Source organism: Heterodontus francisci, unplaced genomic scaffold, assembly GCF_036365525.1.
Source record: "Heterodontus francisci isolate sHetFra1 unplaced genomic scaffold, sHetFra1.hap1 HAP1_SCAFFOLD_772, whole genome shotgun sequence".
Classification (NCBI taxonomy): Eukaryota; Metazoa; Chordata; class Chondrichthyes; order Heterodontiformes; family Heterodontidae; genus Heterodontus; species Heterodontus francisci.
Genome location: NW_027141483.1, coordinates 299,857 through 320,454, shown reverse-complemented (window position 1 = coordinate 320,454; position 20,598 = coordinate 299,857). Strand labels below are relative to the sequence as shown.

Below are 20,598 nucleotides of genomic sequence, written 5' to 3'. Positions count from 1 at the left end.
GCCGACGACGGATCCTCCATCACGGATCCGGAGGGAATGGGCCTCCTGGTCCGGACGTATTACAGTGCGTTGTTCTCTCCGGATCCGTCCAGCGAGGATGCGCGCAGAGTTTTGTGGGAGGACCTGCCGCAGGTCAGCCCGGAGGGCGCCGAAGGATTGGAGGCACCGCTCACGTTGGCAGAGCTGACTGGCGCCCTCCACCAGCTCTCGAGGGGCAAATCCCCAGGACTGGATGGGTTGACCGTGGAGTTCCTCAGGGCGTTCTGGGACGTCCTGGGGGACGATTACGCGCGGGTCCTGGGGGAAAGCCTGGCGACCGGGAAGATGCCCCTCTCGTGGCGCAGGGCGGTCATCGTCCTGCTGCCGAAGAGGGGCGATCTCCGCCTGCTTAAAAACTGGCGTCCGGTCTCCTTCCTCAGCACGGATTATAAGATCTTTGCCCGGGCTGTGTCGACCCGCCTGAGCTCCGTGCTGGCCCACATGATCCACCCCGACCAGTCCTACACGGTCCCGGGCCGGTCCATCCAGGACAACATCCACCTGGTCCGGGACCTGATCCATCTTTCCCAGAGGACTGGTCAGTCGGTCGCCTTTCTCTCCCTCGATCAGGAGAAGGCGTTCGACAGGGTGGATCACGATTACCTTTTCGGGACTCTGCGCGCTTTCGGACTCGGGCCGCATTTCGTGGCCCGGGTCCGACTTCTTTACGCCGCCGCAGAGTGTCTAATCAAAGTTAACGGGTCCTTGACGGCGCCCCTTCGATTTGGGAGAGGAGTGCGTCAGGGGGGCCCCATGTCCGGCCAATTGTATACCATCTGCGTGGAGCCCTTCCTGTGCCTGCTTCGCAGGAGGTTGACGGGATTGGTTCTGCGCGAGCCGGCCATGCGGGTCGTCCTCTCGGCTTACGCCGACGACGTGCTCCTCGCAATCACAGATCCCGTTGACTTGCGGAGGATGCGCGACTGCCAGCAGACCTTTTCTGCCGCGTCCTCCGCGAGGATCAATTGGGAGAAATGTTCCGGACTCCTGGTTGGTCAGTGGCGGGTGGACTCCCTGCCGGAGGAGATGACACCTTTTGCGTGGAGCACCACGCACCTCCTCTATCTGGGAGTCCACCTTAGCCCCGCTGAGGAAGCCTGGCCGGCAAACTGGCAGGAGTTGGAGGCGAAAGTCACCGCTCGGCTGGGGCGCTGGACAGGACTGCTCCGAGTGCTTTCCTACAGGGGCCGAGCGTTGGTCATAAACCAACTGGTGGCCTCCATGCTGTGGTACCGGTTGGTCACTTTGGCCCCGCCCCCTGTATTTGCCACCAAGATCCAGAAGAAACTCGTCGATTTCTTCTGGGGCAAGAGGAAACACTGGGTCTCTGCCGCGGTCCTGAGTCTCCCGATCGAGGAGGGCGGTCAGTCGCTGGTGTGCGTCCGCACCCAGGCTGCGACTCTCCGCCTTCGGACCCTGCAGAGATACCTGTACGTCGAGCGTCCTCCCAGATGGTGTGCGCTGGCGACGTATTTTTTCCGCCAGTGTCACTGCCTTCAAGACGACACGCAGCTCCCGGTGGAGTCCGTTAGCCGCGCCTCTTTGAGGGAGTTGCCTGTCTTTTACCGGGATCTTTTCTGGAACATGGTCGCCTCCAGTCAGGGCGCTCCCCCGCCGGCGGAGGTGAGCGCCTCGGCTGTCAGGGCGGCCGACTCCGGGGACGGTCCGGCGGGCGGAGGAGTAGCCGAAACCCCCGGGACGCCCCTCACTGCGGGTGGCGAGGGGGCTCGGGAGTGCGGAGCGATCCCGGCCGAGCTGACCACCGCTCGGCCGGAACTGCTCATCGGACCCAGGCCCCGAAACCCTCCTCGAGAGCCGGTCCCGCACAACCCGAGCCGCTTCTCAGAAATGCCCTCCGTGCCATTCCAATCGGCGCGGAGGGGTTTCCTGTACGGGCTGCTCCTGCACACTCTCCACTTCCTCGCCCTCGTCAGCCGGCCGGACACGCCCTGGCGGTCCGCGTTGCCATCTGGCGGCGAGGGGAAACCCCGATGGAGGTCTCTCTACGCGGGAGTCTTCCCCCTTTACATTGGGGACCTGGGGTGGAGGGTGCTGCACAGAGCAGTCCCGTGCAATAGGCTTTTAAGTAGGTTCACGGACTCCCAGGCCGCCTGTACTTTCTGCGGCCTGGACGAGTCCGTGTTCCACATTTATACGGAGTGTGCGAGGTTGCAGCCCCTATTTGAGTATCTGAAGGGGCTGCTGCTCCTCAAATTCTGGCTGCACTTCAGTCCCACGCTCCTGATCTTTGGGCACCCAGTGCGGAGGGGCTTGGGCCGGGAGGGGGGATCTCCTCGTCGGTCTGCTCCTGGGCCTGGCCAAGGTGGCAATTCACAGGTCCGGGTTGCGGGCCGTCGGGGGGTCCGTCCTCCCCGATTGCCTGCCCCTCTTCCGCGGTTACGTTCGCGCCCGGGTGTCCCTGGAAAGGGAGCATGCGGTGCCCGCCGGTACGCTTGAGGCCTTCCGCGACCGGTGGGCACCGCAGGGACTGGAGTGCATCGTCGACGCCGAGAATGGCATTTTAATTTGAGTTTTTTGTTTATTTATCTGGTTTTAATAAAGTAAAAAAAAAAACGGGGGGTTAGATACAGAGTAAAGCTCCCTCCACACTGTCCCCCATTAAACACTCCCCAGGACAGGTACAGCATGCAGCGTTAGATACAGTGTAAAGCTCTCTCTGCACTTCCCCAGTCCACAACCTCTCGGTGATGCGGATACTTACTGTGAGCTGTCTGCTGCTGCTTTGTTCATTCCCGTCTCCTCCCTCCCAGCCTCGTATATCCGGTTAATGACTTTGTTTCCCAACTCCGTGAGCATCTAGAGACGAGGAATACAACACAGCTGAATCCCAATGCTCCCAAACCCCTTCCCGTTCACTCCCACCGTATGCGATCCCAACGGAGCCCGTAGAAACGGGGGAACGGCCGCGGCACTGATTTCGCAAGCCGGAGGCGGAACGAGATCTGTGCCCGTCGTCCTCTGTGAACTCTGACCTCCGGCCTCACCTTAAGCGATTCCGGTTCCCAGGAATCCAGCGTTAGGGATCGAACTTTAGACCGGTGTACTCCGAGACTCCTGAAAGGTGTGGGGGGGGGGGAAAAAAAAATTGTCACATGTTTCAATTTCCCTTGTATGCCCAGTCGGCTCCTCCCCTATCGGAGTGGGGTGGGGGGGGGAATTAACTCTCTCGCCCACCTCCTCCCAGTTGCGCTGTCAACCCCTTGCACGCTCACCTGTGAATCCCAGAGCACTCGATGCACAGTGTGATGCCCAGGTTAATGCTTGCCCATCGCGGGGAAGCTCGGCCACAGTCGCAGCACTGGTCATTGCCGGGCACCCGGGTCAGCTGTTGAAGGACGCCAGGGCCTTTCCTCACCCCTTCTCTGCCCTTTGAGGGCGTGGCGCTGCCCTCTGAACTCTGCGGGCACAAAAAAAGGAATCCATTGAGACCGGGTGCTGAAACCGTCGGAGGGTCAGTGCCGAGGGGGAGCGCCGCGCCGAAAGTACGGATGATTCCAGTCGTCGTCACGTGGCTGGGAGTGGGATCTTGCTGTGGACAATTCCCAGGGCCGGTCCCTGCTGCCTTTGCGCTGGGCCCCCTCACCTCCGCGGTGCTCTCCGATTCCGCGGCCTCCCGGTAGGCCGAGTCGATGCTTGCTTTGACCGCCTGGATCCAGGCTTGACGCATGGGCTGGGAGTCTGCCTGCAGGACGCAGTTCCTGAGGGGGTGGAGGGAGGAGAAGAGGGTTAGAGCAGAGGAGAGGAAGTTACTCCCGCCTCCCGGGGTGGGGGGCTGCCCACGTCACCACCCTGACTCCCGTTCTCCCCCCCGACCGAGCCCTCGCCGATTCCGAACGGGCCTGCGACGTACGTGTGCACGGAGAAGATCTCGAAACAGTGGCGTCTCTCCAGGTCGTCCAACGGTCTGACGGCGCACAGCCTCAGGTCCTCCATCACCGGCACTGCCTCCCCCTGAGGGACAGGACAAGAGAGACAGGGAGCGTGAGTGCAAATCCCCCTCCACGCCCTCCCGGAGGCCTGTGACATCCTCCCTTAAGGGTGGCCCCGCCCCCTTTAGAATTGTACTATTTAATTCCCATTGCCACTCAGCCAAGCAAAACGTTTTTGCCGCGGGGGGGGGGGGGGGGGGGGGGGCGGAATTCTCCACATAAAACTGCGGCCGCCACTCGACTGCCCACCCCAGACGGCGAAAGGTCGGTCTCTGACCCCCTGTCCCACCACGGCGGTCCTACCTTCCACTCCTTCTGATAGAGCAGTTGGTTACGTTGAACGGAAAACCAGCCCCTAGAGGGGTGACAAAAAAAAAAAGAGGAGACTTAAAAGCGGATCTAACGCATTCACGGCACAGTTGGAAGAACTGTCCAGTTCCAGAATGAAACCGAGAGAGAGAGGAGGAATTCGCACCTCACGAGCCACGACGCACTGCCTTTTGGGGGCGCAGTCACGGCCGCAATGTCTGAAAACGTGGCTGCCAATTTGCGCACAGGCAGCTCCCGCAGAGGGAAATGCCAAAACAATGGCGCTCCCTCGGTACTGAGCAACCGGCGCGCAGCGGCCTGCAATTACGGGTCTCGAGCCCTAGATTTTCCGGCGCAGCAACAGCCTCCGACGTGACTCCGCTCCCAGATCTGTGTCGTACTTCAGGCCGGCCCACACCACCCACCCCGCCCCCGCCCCTCCCCTCCCCTCCCCCCACCACCAGCCGCCGCCCGAGCCCGCCGATCTAAAACGAGCGGAGGTGGCACCTGTTCCACGTTTTCGATGTCCGCGACGCCCGCTTGTAAAGATAGCCTTCGATCGCGACTCCAGCCGGAGCTCTGCTCAGGTACTCCGCTCCGATATCCGTGGCATTATCCTGATCGGGAAAAGAGGAAAAGTTGGGGTGGGGGAGGGGAAGGGGGCGGGGGCCGACGTTCCAGAGGATGGAGAAATTCCACCGCCCGGGTCCCTGCCCGGGATTGGCGCGCGGGAACGGGACGCGAGGGACGTCGGTCAAGGCGGACAAAGTCGGGGAACGTTCCCCGCCCGCAAAAAAAAAAATCGCGAGGGGGAGGGGGGGGGGGGCGGGTTCGGATGGGAGTAAGCGAGGCGAAAGCCGTTCCCAGTTCCAGGTCGGGCAACTCCGAGCGGATTGCCTCCCCGCCCGCGGTCGCCAGACTTCGGGAAGGGTCCGAGGGCGCCTGGAGAGGGGAATTAACCAGAATGGTACCCAGGGACGAGGCTGCACCGGCTCCCCCTCCCCCCCCCTCTCCTGTTCCTGCGTAACAGGCTCGAGAGGGACTGAATGGCCTCCGCCTGCCCCCTGCATTTTTTTTTTTTCCCTGCTGTACCTGGGGCTTTTCAGCACTCCCAGTGACGGGATTTCAGGAAGGCCCCGACAAACGGACGGTGCAAAGACTGTCGGAGGGGGTGGCCTTCAGTGAGGGGCCTGCTGAACCTGGAGGCAGGGGGGCACAAGGTGTAGGGCAGTGCCTATGGCGTTGAGAGGGCGTCATTGTTCACCTGCTGTAGGAGTGACAGATGTCTCTGCTCCAACGCCTTTTGACGATTCAGATAGTCTGTAGACATTTGATCGAGCTAGGTGTGGGGGGCAGAGAAGTGGAGAGTTAATTCACTAAGACAAGAAGCAAAACAATTCCGCCAGTGGATTCAAGACCCCTTCCCATTCACTCCCGCCGTACCCAATCCCAACGGACCCGAACCCCTGCCCATTCACTCCCGCCGTACCCAATCCCAACGGACCCGAACCCCTTCCCGTTCACTCCCGCCGTACCCAATCCCAACGGACCCGAACCCCTGCCCGTTCACTCCCGCCGTACACGATCCCAACGGACCCGAACCCCTGCCCGTTCACTCCCGCCGTACCCGGTCCCAACGGACCCGAACCCCTGCCCGTTCACTCCCGCCGTACACGATCCCAACGGACCCGAACCCCTGCCCGTTCACTCCCGCCGTACCCGATCCCAACGGACCCGAACCCCTGCCCGTTCACTCCCGTCGTACCCGATCCCAACAGACCCGAACCCCTTCCCGTTCACTTCCGACGTACCCGATCCCAACGGACCCGAACCCCTTCCCGTTCATTTGATTGGGTACGAGAGCAGGGGAGTGTTAGATCTGGTTGGGGTTGTTGAGGGAGGACGAACCCCAGAACTAGTCGGTATTGGGTTAATATGAAAGCAATGGGCTCTGGTACCTGTGTTGCCATGTTCTTCAACAGTGGGTCCAGATCGATCAACAGGTCATATCCCTGGTGGAAAAAGGTGTTTTCTGCATTCAGGTAGGAGAGGACCTTCAACATAGAGAGGCGAGAGTCAGTAAGGAGCATCGGAACCATATTTGACAACCCAGGCCTCCAGGCCGTAACCCAATGGACCCGAATCCCTTCCCGTTCACTCCCACCGGACACGATCCCAATGGACCCGAACCCCTTCCCGTTCACTCCCACCGTACACGATCCCAACGGACCCAAACCCCTTCCCGTTCACTCCCACCGGACACAATCCCAATGGACCCGAACCCCTTCCCGTTCACTCCTACCGTGCACAATCCCAATGGACCCAAACCCCTTCCCGTTCACTCCCCCCGTGCACAAACCCAATGGACCCAAACCCCTTCCCGTTCACTCCCACCGTACACGATCCCAATGGACCCAAACCACTTCCCGTTCACTCCCACTGTACACAATTCCAATGGACCCGAATCCCTTCCCGTTCACTCCCACCGTGCACAATCCCAATGGACCCAAACCACTTCCCGTTCACTCCCACCGTGCACAATCCCAATGCACCCGAACCCCTTCCCGTTCACTCCCACCGTGCAAAATCCCAATGGACCCGAACCCCTTCCCGTTCACTCCCACCGTGCAAAATCCCAATGCACCCGAGCCCCTTCCCGTTCACTCCCACCGTGCACGATCCCAATGGACCCGAACACCTTCCCGTTCACTCCCACCGTGCACAATCCCAATGGACCCGAACCCCTTCCCGTTCTATCCCACCGTGCACAATCCCAATGGACCCGAACCCCTTCCCGTTCACTCCCACCGTGCACAATCCCAATGGACCCGAACCCCTTCCCGTTCACTCCCACCGTGCACAATCCCAATGGACCCGAACCCCTTCCCGTTCACTCCCACCGTGCACAATCCCAATGGACCCGAACCCCTTCCCGTTCACTCCCCCCGTGCAGGATCCCAATGGACCCAAACCCCTTCCCGTTCACTCCCACCGTGCACAATTCCAATGCACCCGAACCCCTTCCCGTTCACTCCCACCGTGCACAATCCCAATGGAACTGAACCCCTTCCCTTTCACTCACACCGTGCACAATCCCAATGCACCCGAACCCCTTCCCTTTCACTCCCACCGTACACAATCCCAATGGACCCAAACCCGTTTCCATTCCCTCCCAGTGTACACAATCCCAATGGACCCAAAACCCATCCTGTTCACTCCCACCACACACAAATAAAATGTACCCAAACTGGGGCTGTCGGCGGGTCAGGACTGAGGGAACACCGCGCTGTCGGAGGGTCAGTACAGAGGGAACACCGCACTGTCGGAGGGTCAGTACTGAGGGAGCGCCGCGCTGTTGGAGGGTCAGGACTGAGGGACCGCCGCATTGTCGGAGGGTCAGGACTGAGGGAGCGCCGCGCTGTCGGAGGCTCAGTAGTGAGGGAGCGCCGAACTGTCGGAGGCTCAGTAGTGAGGGAACACCGCACTGTCGCAGGGTCAGTAGTGAGGGAGCGCCGCACTGTCGGAGGGTCAGTAGTGAGGGAGCGCCGCACTGTCGGAGGGTCAGTAGTGAGGGAACGCCGCACTGTCGGAGGGTCAGTAGTGAGGGAACACCGCGCTGTCGGAGGGTCGGTACTGAGGGAGTGCTGCACTGTCGGAGGGTCAGTACTGAGGGAACACCGCACTGTCGGAGGGTCAGTAGTGAGGGAGCGCCGCGCTGTCGGAGGGTCAGTAGTGAGGGAGTGCCGCGCTGTCGGAGGGTCAGTACTGAGGGAACACCGCACTGTCGGAGGGTCAGTAGTGAGGGAGTGCCGCACTGTCGGAGGGTCAGTACTGAGGGAACACCGCACTGTCGGAGGGTCAGTACTGAGGGAGTGCCGCACTGTCGGAGGGTCAGTACTGAGGGAACACCGCACTGTCGGAGGGTCAGTAGTGAGGGAGCGCCGCGCTGTCGGAGGGTCAGTAGTGAGGGAACACCGCACTGTCAGAGGTGCCGTCGTTTGGACGCAACATTAAACCGAGGGCCCCGCCTGGCCTCTCGGGCGGAAATAAAAGATCCCAGGGCGGCTATTGGCAGAAGAGCGGGAGGGAGGCGGGGGGGGGGGGTGCAGCACTCTCTGGTGACCAGGGGCCAGTATTAACGTTTCACACGACAACACAAAAGAAACAGAACACCCCATCATTATCCCACTGCTGGCTCTGCGATCTTGCTGTGTCCAAAATGGCTGTCGCGTTTGCTGCATGACATCAGTGACTACACTACAAATGTACATCATTGGATGAGAAGTGATTTGGGATGTCCTGAAGACGGGGAAGGCCACGACAGGAATGCACGGCGGTCCTTTCACACTCGATGACACTCACTGTGTTGACGACTTTGAATTCCTTCTGCATCTCGAAAGCATTTATCTGAAAGCAAGAGAAAATTTAGAAACAGTCCGGAGACGGTCTTCAAACGACAGACCATCGCTTTATTCCGATATATCAAACACCCCTCACTGTCACACTGATATATCCCACACCCCTCACTGTCACACTGATATATCCCACACCTCTCACTGTAACACTGATATATCCCACACCCCTCACTGTCACACTGATATATCCCACACCTCTCACTGTAACACTGATATATCCCACACCCCTCACTGTCACACTGATATATCCCACACCTCTCACTGTAACACTGATATATCCCACACCCCTCACTGTCACACTGATATATCCCACACCCCTCACTGCAACACTGATATATCCCACACCCCTCACTGCAACACTGATATATCCCACACCCCTCACTGTCACACTGATATATCCCACACCCCTCACTGTAACACTGATATATCCCACACCCCTCACTGCAACACTGATATATCCCACACCCCTCACTGTCACACTGATATATCCCACACCCCTCACTGTAACACTGATATATCCCACACCCCTCACTGTAACACTGATATATCCCACACCCCTCACTGTCACACTGATATATCCCACACTCCTCACTGGAACACTGATATATCCCACACCCCTCACTGTCACACTGATATATCCCACACCCCTCACTGTCACACTGATATATCCCACACCCCTCACTGTAACACTGATATATCCCACACCCCTCACTGCAACACTGATATATCCCACACCCCTCACTGCAACACTGATATATCCCACACCCCTCACTGTCACACTGATATATCCCACACCCCTCACTGTAACACTGATATATCCCACACCCCTCACTGGAACACTGATATATCCCACACTCCTCACTGGAACACTGATATAAGCCACACTCCTCACTGTAACTCTGATATAAGCCACACTCCTCACTGTAACTCTGATATAAGCCACACTCCTCACTGTAACTCTGATATAAGCCACACTCCTCACTGTAACTCTGATATAAGCCACACTCCTCACTGTAACTCTGATATAAGCCACACTCCTCACTGTAACTCTGATATAAGCCACACTCCTCACTGTAACTCTGATATAAGCCACACTCCTCACTGTAACTCTGATATAAGCCACACTCCTCACTGTAACTCTGATATAAGCCACACTCCTCACTGTAACTCTGATATAAGCCACACTCCTCACTGTAACTCTGATATAAGCCACACACCTCACTGTAACTCTGAAATAAGCCACACTCCTCACTGTAACTCTGATATAAGCCACACTCCTCACTGTAACTCTGATATAAGCCACACTCCTCACTGTAACTCTGATATAAGCCACACTCCTCACTGTAACTCTGATATAAGCCACACTCCTCACTGTAACTCTGACATAAGCCACACTCCTCACTGCAACTCTGACATAAGCCACACTCCTCACTGTAACTCTGACATAAGCCACACTCCTCACTGTAACTCTGACATAAGCCACACTCCTCACTGTAACTCTGATATAACCCACACCCCTCACTGTAACACTGATATATCCCACACTCCTCACTGGAACACTGATATATCCCACACCCCTCACTGTAACACTGATATATCCCACACTCCTCACTGTAACTCTGATATATGCCACACTCCTCACTGTAACTCTGACATAAGCCACACTCCTTACTGTAACTCTGACATAAGCCACACTCCTCACTGCAACTCTGACATAAGCCACACTCCTCACTGTAACTCTGACATAAGCCACACTCCTCACTGTAACTCTGACATAAGCCACACTCCTCAGTGTAACTCTGACATAACCCACACTCCTCACTGTAACTCTGATATAAGCCACACTCCTCACTGTAACTCTGATATAAGCCACACTCCTCACTGTAACTCTGATATAAGCCACACTCCTCACTGTAACTCTGATACAAGCCACACTCCTCACTGTAACTCTGATATAAGCCACACTCCTCACTGTAACTCTGATATAAGCCACACTCCTCACTGTAACTCTGATATAAGCCACACTCCTCACTGTAACTCTGATATAAGCCACACTCCTCACTGTAACTCTGATATAAGCCACACTCCTCACTGTAACTCTGATATAAGCCACACTCCTCACTGTAACTCTGATATAAGCCACACTCCTCACTGTAACTCTGATATAAGCCACACTCCTCACTGTAACTCTGATATAAGCCACACACCTCACTGTAACTCTGATATAAGCCACACTCCTCACTGTAACTCTGATATAAGCCACACTCCTCACTGTAACTCTGATATAAGCCACACTCCTCACTGTAACTCTGATATAAGCCACACTCCTCACTGTAACTCTGATATAAGCCACACTCCTCACTGTAACTCTGATATAAGCCACACTCCTCACTGTAACTCTGATATAAGCCACACTCCTCACTGTAACTCTGATATAAGCCACACTCCTCACTGTAACTCTGATATAAGCCACACTCCTCACTGTAACTCTGATATAAGCCACACTCCTCACTGTAACTCTGATATAAGCCACACTCCTCACTGTAACTCTGATATAAGCCACACTCCTCACTGTAACTCTGATATAACCCACACTCCTCACTGTAACACTGATATAACCCACACTCCTCACTGTAACTCTGATATAAGCCACACCTCTCACTGCAACACACTCATATATCCCACATCCCTCACTGCAACACTGATATAACCCACACCCCTCACTGTCACACTGATATATCCCACACCCCTCACTGTCACACTGATATATCCCACACCCCTAACTGTAATACTCTGATATATCCCACACCCCTCACTGTAACACTGATATATCCCACACCCCTCACTGAAACACTGATATATCGCACACTCCTCACTGGAACTCTGATATATCCCACGCCCCTCACTGCAACATTGATATATCCCACACCCCTCACTGTAACACTGATATATCCCACACCTCTCACTGTCACACTGATATATCCCACGCCCCTCACGGTAACACTGATATATCCCACACTCCTCACTGTAACACTGATTTATCCCACACTCCTCACTGGAACACTGATATATCCCACGCCCCTCACGGTAACACTGATATATCCCACACTCCTCACTGTAACACTGATTTATCCCACACTCCTCACTGAAACACTGATTTATCCCACACTCCTCACTGTAACACTGATTTATCCCACACTCCTCACTGTAACACTGATATATCCCACACTCCTCACTGTAACACTGATTTATCCCACACTCCTCACTGTAACACTGATATATCCCACACTCCTCACTGTAACACTGATATATCCCACACTCCTCACTGTAACACTGATTTATCCCACACTCCTCACTGTAACACTGATTTATCCCACACTCCTCACTGTAACACTGATTTATCCCACACTCCTCACTGTAACACTGATTTATCCCACACTCCTCACTGTAACACTGATTTATCCCACACTCCTCACTGTAACACTGATTTATCCCACACTCCTCACTGTAACACTGATTTATCCCACACTCCTCACTGCAACACTGATATATCCCACACTTTTCACTGCAACACTGATACATCCCACACCCCTCACTGTTACACTGATTTATCCCACACCCCTCACTGTAACACACTGATATATCCCACACCCCTCACTGTAACACTCTGATATATCCCACACCCCTCACTGTAACATTGATATATCCCACACCCCTCACTGTAACACTGATCTATCCCACACCCCTCACTGTAACACTCTGATATATCCCACAACCCTCACTGGAACACTGATATAACCCACACCCCTCACTGTAACACTGATACATCCCACACCCCTCATTGTAACACTGATACATCCCACACCCCTCACTGGATAACTGATATATCCCACAAACCTCACTGTAACACTGATATAACCCACACCCCTCACTGTAACACTGATATATCCCACACCCCTCATTGTAACACTGATATAACCCACACCCCTCACTGTAACACTGATATATCACATACCCCTCACTGTAACACTGATATAACCCACACCCCTCACTGCAACACTGATATATCGCACACCCCTCATTGTAACACTGATATAACCGACACCCCTCACTGCAACACTGATATATCTCACACCCCTCACTGGATAACTGATATATCCCACACCTCTCATTGCAACACTAATACATCCCACACCCCTCATTGTCTCACTGATACATCCCACACCCCTCATTGTAACACTGATCTATCCCACACCCCTCACTGTAACACTGATATATCCCACACCCCTTATTGTAACACTGATATATCCCACACCCCTCATTGCAACACTGATACATCCCACACCCCTCACTGCAACACTGATATATCCCACACCCCTCACTGGATAACTGATATATCCTACACCCCTCATTGTAAAACTGAGATATCCCACACCCCTCATTGTAACACTGATACATCCCACACCCCTCACTGTAACACTGATATATCCCACACCCCTCACTGGATAACTGATATATCCCACACCCCTCATTGTAACACTGATACATCCCACACCCCTCACTGAAACACTGATATATCCCACACCCCTCACTGGATAACTGATATATCCCACACCCCTCACTGTAACACTGATATATCCCACACCCCTCATTGTAACACTGATATATCCCTCACCCCTCACTGTCACACTGATATAACCCACACCCCTCACTGTAACACTCTGATATATCCCACACCCCTTACTGCAACACTGATATATACCACGCCCCTCACTGCAACACTGATATATCCCACACCCCTCACTGGAACACTGATAGATCCCACACCCCTCACTGTAACACTGATATATCCCACACCCCTCACTGTAACACTGATATATCCCACACTCCTCACTGTAACACTGATATATCCCACACCCCTCACTGCAACACACTGATATATCCCACACCCCTCACTGTAACACTGATATATACCACACCCCTCACTGCAACACTGATATATCCCAGACTCCTCACTGCAACACTGATATATCCCAGACTCCTCACTGTAACTCTGATATAACCAACACTCCTCACTGTAACTCTGATGTAACCCACACTCCTCACTGTAACTCTGATATAACCAACACTCCTCACTGTAACTCTGATATAACCAACACTCCTCACTGTAACTCTGATATAACCAACACTCCTCACTGTAACTCTGATGTAACCCACACTCCTCACTGTAACTCTGATATAACCAACACTCCTCACTGTAACTCTGATATAACCAACACTCCTCACTGTAACTCTGATATAACCAACACTCCTCACTGTAACTCTGATATAACCCACACTCCTCACTGTAACACTCTGATATAACCAACACTCCTCACTGCAACGCTGATATAACCCACACCCCTCACTGTAACACTGATATAAAACACACTCCTCACTGTAACTCTGATACATCCCACACTCCTCACTGTAACTCTGCTATATCCCACACTCCTCACTGTAACTCTGCTATATCCCACACTACGCACTGTAACTCTGCTATATCCCACACTCCGCACTGTAACTCTGCTATATCCCACACTCCACACTGTAACTCTGATATATCCCACACTCCGCACTGTAACTCTGATATATCCCTCACTCCACACTGTAACTCTGATATATCCCACACTCCTCACTGCAACACTGATATAACCCACACCCCTCACTGCAACACTGATATAACCCACACTCCTCACTGTAACTCTGATATATCCCACACACCTCACTGTAACTCTGACATAACCCACACTCCTCACTGTTACTCTGATGTATCCCACACTCCTCACTGTAACTCTGATGTATCCCACACCCCTCACTGTAACACACTGATATATCCCACACCCCTCACTGTAACACTGATGTAACCCACACCCCTCACTGTGACACTGATATATCCCACACCCCTCACTGTAACACTGATATTACCCACACCCCTCACTGCAATACACTGATATATCCCACACCCCTCACTGTAACACTGATGTAACCCACACTCCTCACTGTAACACTGATATATCCCACACCACTCACTGTAACACTGATATTACCCACACCCCTCACTGCAATACACTGATAAATCCCACACCCCTCACTGTCACAATGATATATCCCACACCCCTCACTGCAACAATGATATATCCCACACCCCTCACTGTAACACTCTGATACATCCCACACCCCTCACTGCAACAATGATATATCGCACACCCCTCACTGTAACACTCTGATACATCCCACACCCCTTACCTTAACACTGATATATCCCACACCCCTCACTGTCACACACAGATATATCCCACACCCCTCACTGGAACACACAGATATATCCCACACCCCTCACTGTAACACACAGATATATCCCACACCCCTCACTGTAACACACAGATATATCCCACACCCCTCATTGTAACACTGATACATCCCACACCCCTCACTGTAACACTGATATATCCCACACCCCTCATTGTAACACAGATATATCCCACACCCCTCATTGTAACACAGATATATCCCACACCCCTCATTGCAAACACTGATACATCCCACACCCCTCATGGTAACACTGATACATCCCACACCCCTGTCACACTGATACATCCCACACCCCTCACTGTCACACTGATATATCCCACACCCCTCATTGTAACACTAGAACATCCCACACCCCTCACTGTCACACTGATATATCCCACACCCCTCATTGTAACACTGATATATCCCACACCCCTCACTGTAACACTGATACATCCCACACCCCTCATTGTAACACTGATACATCCCACACCCCTCACTGTAACACTGATATATCCCACACCCCTCACTGTAACACTGATATATCCCACACCCCTCATTGTAACACTGATACATCCCACACCCCTCACTGTAACACTGATATATCCCACACCCCACACTGGATAACTGATATATCCCACACCCCTCATTGTAACACTGATACATCCCACACCCCTCACTGAAACACTGATATATCCCACACCCCTCACTGGATAACTGATATATCCCACACCCTTCACTGTAACACTGATATATCCCACACCCCTCACTGTAACACTGATATATCCCACACCCCTCATTGTAACACTGATATATCCCTCACCCCTCACTGTCACACTGATATAACCCACACCCCTCACTGTAACACTGATATATACCACGCCCCTCACTGCAACACTGATATATCCCACACCCCTCACTGGAACACTGAGATAACCCACACCCCTCACTGCAACACACTGATATATCCCACACCCCTCACTGTAACACTGATATATACCACACCCCTCACTGCAACACTGATATATCCCAGACTCCTCACTGCAACACTGATATATCCCAGACTCCTCACTGTAACTCTGATATAACCAACACTCCTCACTGTAACTCTGATGTAACCCACACTCCTCACTGTAACTCTGATATAACCAACACTCCTCACTGTAACTCTGATATAACCAACACTCCTCACTGTAACTCTGATATAACCAACACTCCTCACTGTAACTCTGATATAACCAACACTCCTCACTGTAACTCTGATATAACCCACACTCCTCACTGTAACACTCTGATATAACCAACACTCCTCACTGTAACACTGATATAAAACACACTCCTCACTGTAACTCTGATACATCCCACACTCCTCACTGTAACTCTGCTATATCCCACACTCCTCACTGTAACTCTGCTATATCCCACACTCCTCACTGTAACTCTGCTATATCCCACACTCCGCACTGTAACTCTGATATATCCCACACTCCGCACTGTAACTCTGATATATCCCACACTCCGCACTGTAACTCTGATATATCCCACACTCCGCACTGTAACTCTGATATATCCCACACTCCGCACTGTAACTCTGATATATCCCACACTCCGCACTGTAACTCTGATATATCCCACACTCCGCACTGTAACTCTGATATATCCCACACTCCGCACTGTAACTCTGATATATCCCACACTCCGCACTGTAACTCTGATATATCCCACACTCCGCACTGTAACTCTGATATAACCCACACCCCTCACTGCAACACTGATATAACCCACACCCCTCACTGCAACACTGATATAACCCACACTCCTCACTGTAACTCTGATGTATCCCACACTCCTCACTGTAACTCTGATGTATCCCACACCCCTCACTGTAACACACTGATATATCACACACCCCTCACTGTAACACTGATGTAACCCACACCCCTCACTGTAACACTGATATATCCCACACCACTCACTGTAACACTGATATTACCCACACCCCTCACTGCAATACACTGATATATCCCACACCCCTCACTGTAACACTGATGTAACCCACACCCCTCACTGTAACACTGATATATCCCACACCACTCACTGTAACACTGATATTACCCACACCCCTCACAGCAATACACTGATATATCCCACACCCCTCACTGTAACACTGATGTAACCCACACCCCTCACTGTAACACTGATATAACCCACACCCCTCACTGTAACTCTGATGTATCCCACACTCCTCACTGTAACTCTGATGTATCCCACACTCCTCACTGTAACACACTGATATATCCCACACCCCTCACTGTAACACTGATATAACCCACACCCCTCACTGTAACACTGATATATCCCACACCACTCACTGTAACACTGATATTACCCACACCCCTCACTGCAACACACTGATATTACCCACACCCCTCACTGCAACACACTGATATATCCCACACCCCTCACTGTAACACTGATATAACCCACACCCCTCACTTTAACATTGATAAATCCCACACTCCTCACTGTAACACTGATATAACCCACACCCCTCACTGTAACAATGATATATCCCACACCCCTCACTGTAACACTGATATATCTCACACCCCTCACTGCAACAATGATATATCCCACACCCCTCACTGCAACACTCTGATACATCCCACACCCCTTACCGTAACACTGATATATCCCACACCCCTCACTGTAACACACAGATATATCCCACACCCCTCACTGTAACACACAGATATATCCCACACCCCTCACTGTAACACACAGATATATCCCACACCCCTCACTGTAACACACAGATATATCCCACACCCCTCACTGTAACACACAGATATATCCCACACCCCTCACTGTAACACTCTGATATATGCCACACCCCTCACTGTAACATTGATATATCCCACACCCCTTACTGTAACACATTGATATATCCCACACCCCTCACTGGAACACTGATATAACCCAAACTCCTCACTGTAACACTGATATATCCCACACCCCTCACTGTAACTCTGATATAACCAACACTCCTCACTGTAACTCTGATATAACCAACACTCCTCACTGTAACTCTGATATAACCAACACTCCTCACTGTAACTCTGATATAACCCACACTCCTCACTGTAACACTCTGATATAACCAACACTCCTCACTGTAACACTGATATAAAACACACTCCTCACTGTAACACTCTGATATAACCAACACTCCTCACTGTAACACTGATATAAAACACACTCCTCACTGTAACTCTGATACATCCCACACTCCTCACTGCAACTCTGCCATATCCCACACTCCTCACTGTAACACTGATATATCCCAGACTCCTCACTGTAACTCTGATATAACCAACACTCCTCACTGTAACTCTGATGTAACCCACACTCCTCACTGTAACTCTGATATAACCAACACTCCTCACTGTAACTCTGATATAACCAACACTCCTCACTGTAACTCTGATATAACCAACACTCCTCACTGTAACTCTGATATAACCAACACTCCTCACTGTAACTCTGATATAACCCACACTCCTCACTGTAACACTCTGATATAACCAACACTCCTCACTGCAACGCTGATATAACCCACACCCCTCACTGTAACACTGATATAAAACACACTCCTCACTGTAACTCTGATACATCCCACACTCCTCACTGTAACTCTGCTATATCCCACACTCCTCACTGTAACTCTGCTATATCCCACACTACGCACTGTAACTCTGCTATATCCCACACTCCGCACTGTAACTCTGCTATATCCCACACTCCACACTGTAACTCTGATATATCCCACACTCCGCACTGTAACTCTGATATATCCCTCACTCCACACTGTAACTCTGATATATCCCACACTCCTCACTGTAACTCTGATATAACCCACACTCCTCACTGTAACTCTGATATATCCCACACTCCACACTGTAACTCTGATATATCCCACACTCCACACTGTAACTCTGATATATCCCACACTCCTCACTGCAACACTGATATAACCCACACCCCTCACTGCAACACTGATATAACCCACACTCCTCACTGTAACTCTGATATATCCCACACACCTCACTGTAACTCTGACATAACCCACACTCCTCACTGTTACTCTGATGTATCCCACACTCCTCACTGTAACTCTGATGTATCCCACACCCCTCACTGTAACACACTGATATATCCCACACCCCTCACTGTAACACTGATGTAACCCACACCCCTCACTGTGACACTGATATATCCCACACCCCTCACTGTAACACTGATATTACCCACACCCCTCACTGCAATACACTGATATATCCCACACCCCTCACTGTAACACTGATGTAACCCACACTCCTCACTGTAACACTGATATATCCCACACCACTCACTGTAACACTGATATTACCCACACCCCTCACTGCAATACACTGATAAATCCCACACCCCTCACTGTCACAATGATATATCCCACACCCCTCACTGCAACAATGATATACCCCACACCCCTCACTGTAACACTCTGATACATCCCACACCCCTCACTGCAACAATGATATATCGCACACCCCTCACTGTAACACTCTGATACATCCCACACCCCTTACCTTAACACTGATATATCCCACACCCCTCACTGTCACACACAGATATATCCCACACCCCTCACTGGAACACACAGATATATCCCACACCCCTCACTGTAACACACAGATATATCCCACACCCCTCACTGTAACACACAGATATATCCCACACCCCTCATTGTAACACTGATACATCCCACACCCCTCACTGTAACACTGATATATCCCACACCCCTCATTGTAACACAGATATATCCCACACCCCTCATTGTAACACAGATATATCCCACACCCCTCATTGCAAACACTGATACATCCCACACCCCTCATGGTAACACTGATACATCCCACACCCCTGTCACACTGATACATCCCACACCCCTCACTGTCACACTGATATATCCCACACCCCTCATTGTAACACTAGAACATCCCACACCCCTCACTGTCACACTGATATATCCCACACCCCTCATTGTAACACTGATATATCCCACACCCCTCACTGTAACACTGATACATCCCACACCCCTCATTGTAACACTGATACATCCCACACCCCTCACTGTAACACTGATATATCCCACACCCCTCACTGTAACACTGATATATCCCACACCCCTCATTGTAACACTGATACATCCCACACCCCTCACTGTAACACTGATATATCCCACACCCCACACTGGATAACTGATATATCCCACACCCCTCATTGTAACACTGATACATCCCACACCCCTCACTGAAACACTGATATATCCCACACCCCTCACTGGATAACTGATATATCCCACACCCTTCACTGTAACACTGATATATCCCACACCCCTCACTGTAACACTGATATATCCCACACCCCTCATTGTAACACTGATATATCCCTCACCCCTCACTGTCACACTGATATAACCCACACCCCTCACTGTAACACTGATATATACC

At 52.2% G+C, this 20,598-nt stretch overlaps 1 protein-coding gene across 3 annotated transcripts in view; it reads right to left on the bottom strand.

The window, feature by feature from the left end:
- Positions 1-20,598, bottom strand: part of LOC137363814 (arf-GAP with coiled-coil, ANK repeat and PH domain-containing protein 2-like) — a 67,884-nt gene that overhangs the window by 8,168 nt on the left and 39,118 nt on the right. For 2 of the 3 annotated variants that reach the window (XM_068027370.1, XM_068027372.1), the window contains exons 3-12: positions 8,568-8,705; positions 6,257-6,352; positions 5,563-5,637; positions 4,806-4,915; positions 4,293-4,344; positions 3,911-4,011; positions 3,644-3,758; positions 3,273-3,457; positions 3,045-3,114; positions 2,762-2,856 (exon numbers count right to left, since the gene is read on the bottom strand). In XM_068027370.1, the coding sequence (XP_067883471.1) occupies positions 2,762-2,856; positions 3,045-3,114; positions 3,273-3,457; positions 3,644-3,758; positions 3,911-4,011; positions 4,293-4,344; positions 4,806-4,915; positions 5,563-5,637; positions 6,257-6,352; positions 8,568-8,705 (1,037 nt within the window). The remainder of the gene's footprint in view (positions 1-2,761; positions 2,857-3,044; positions 3,115-3,272; positions 3,458-3,643; positions 3,759-3,910; positions 4,012-4,292; positions 4,345-4,805; positions 4,916-5,562; positions 5,638-6,256; positions 6,353-8,567; positions 8,706-20,598) is intronic. The other variant, XM_068027371.1, reaches the window with a different exon arrangement.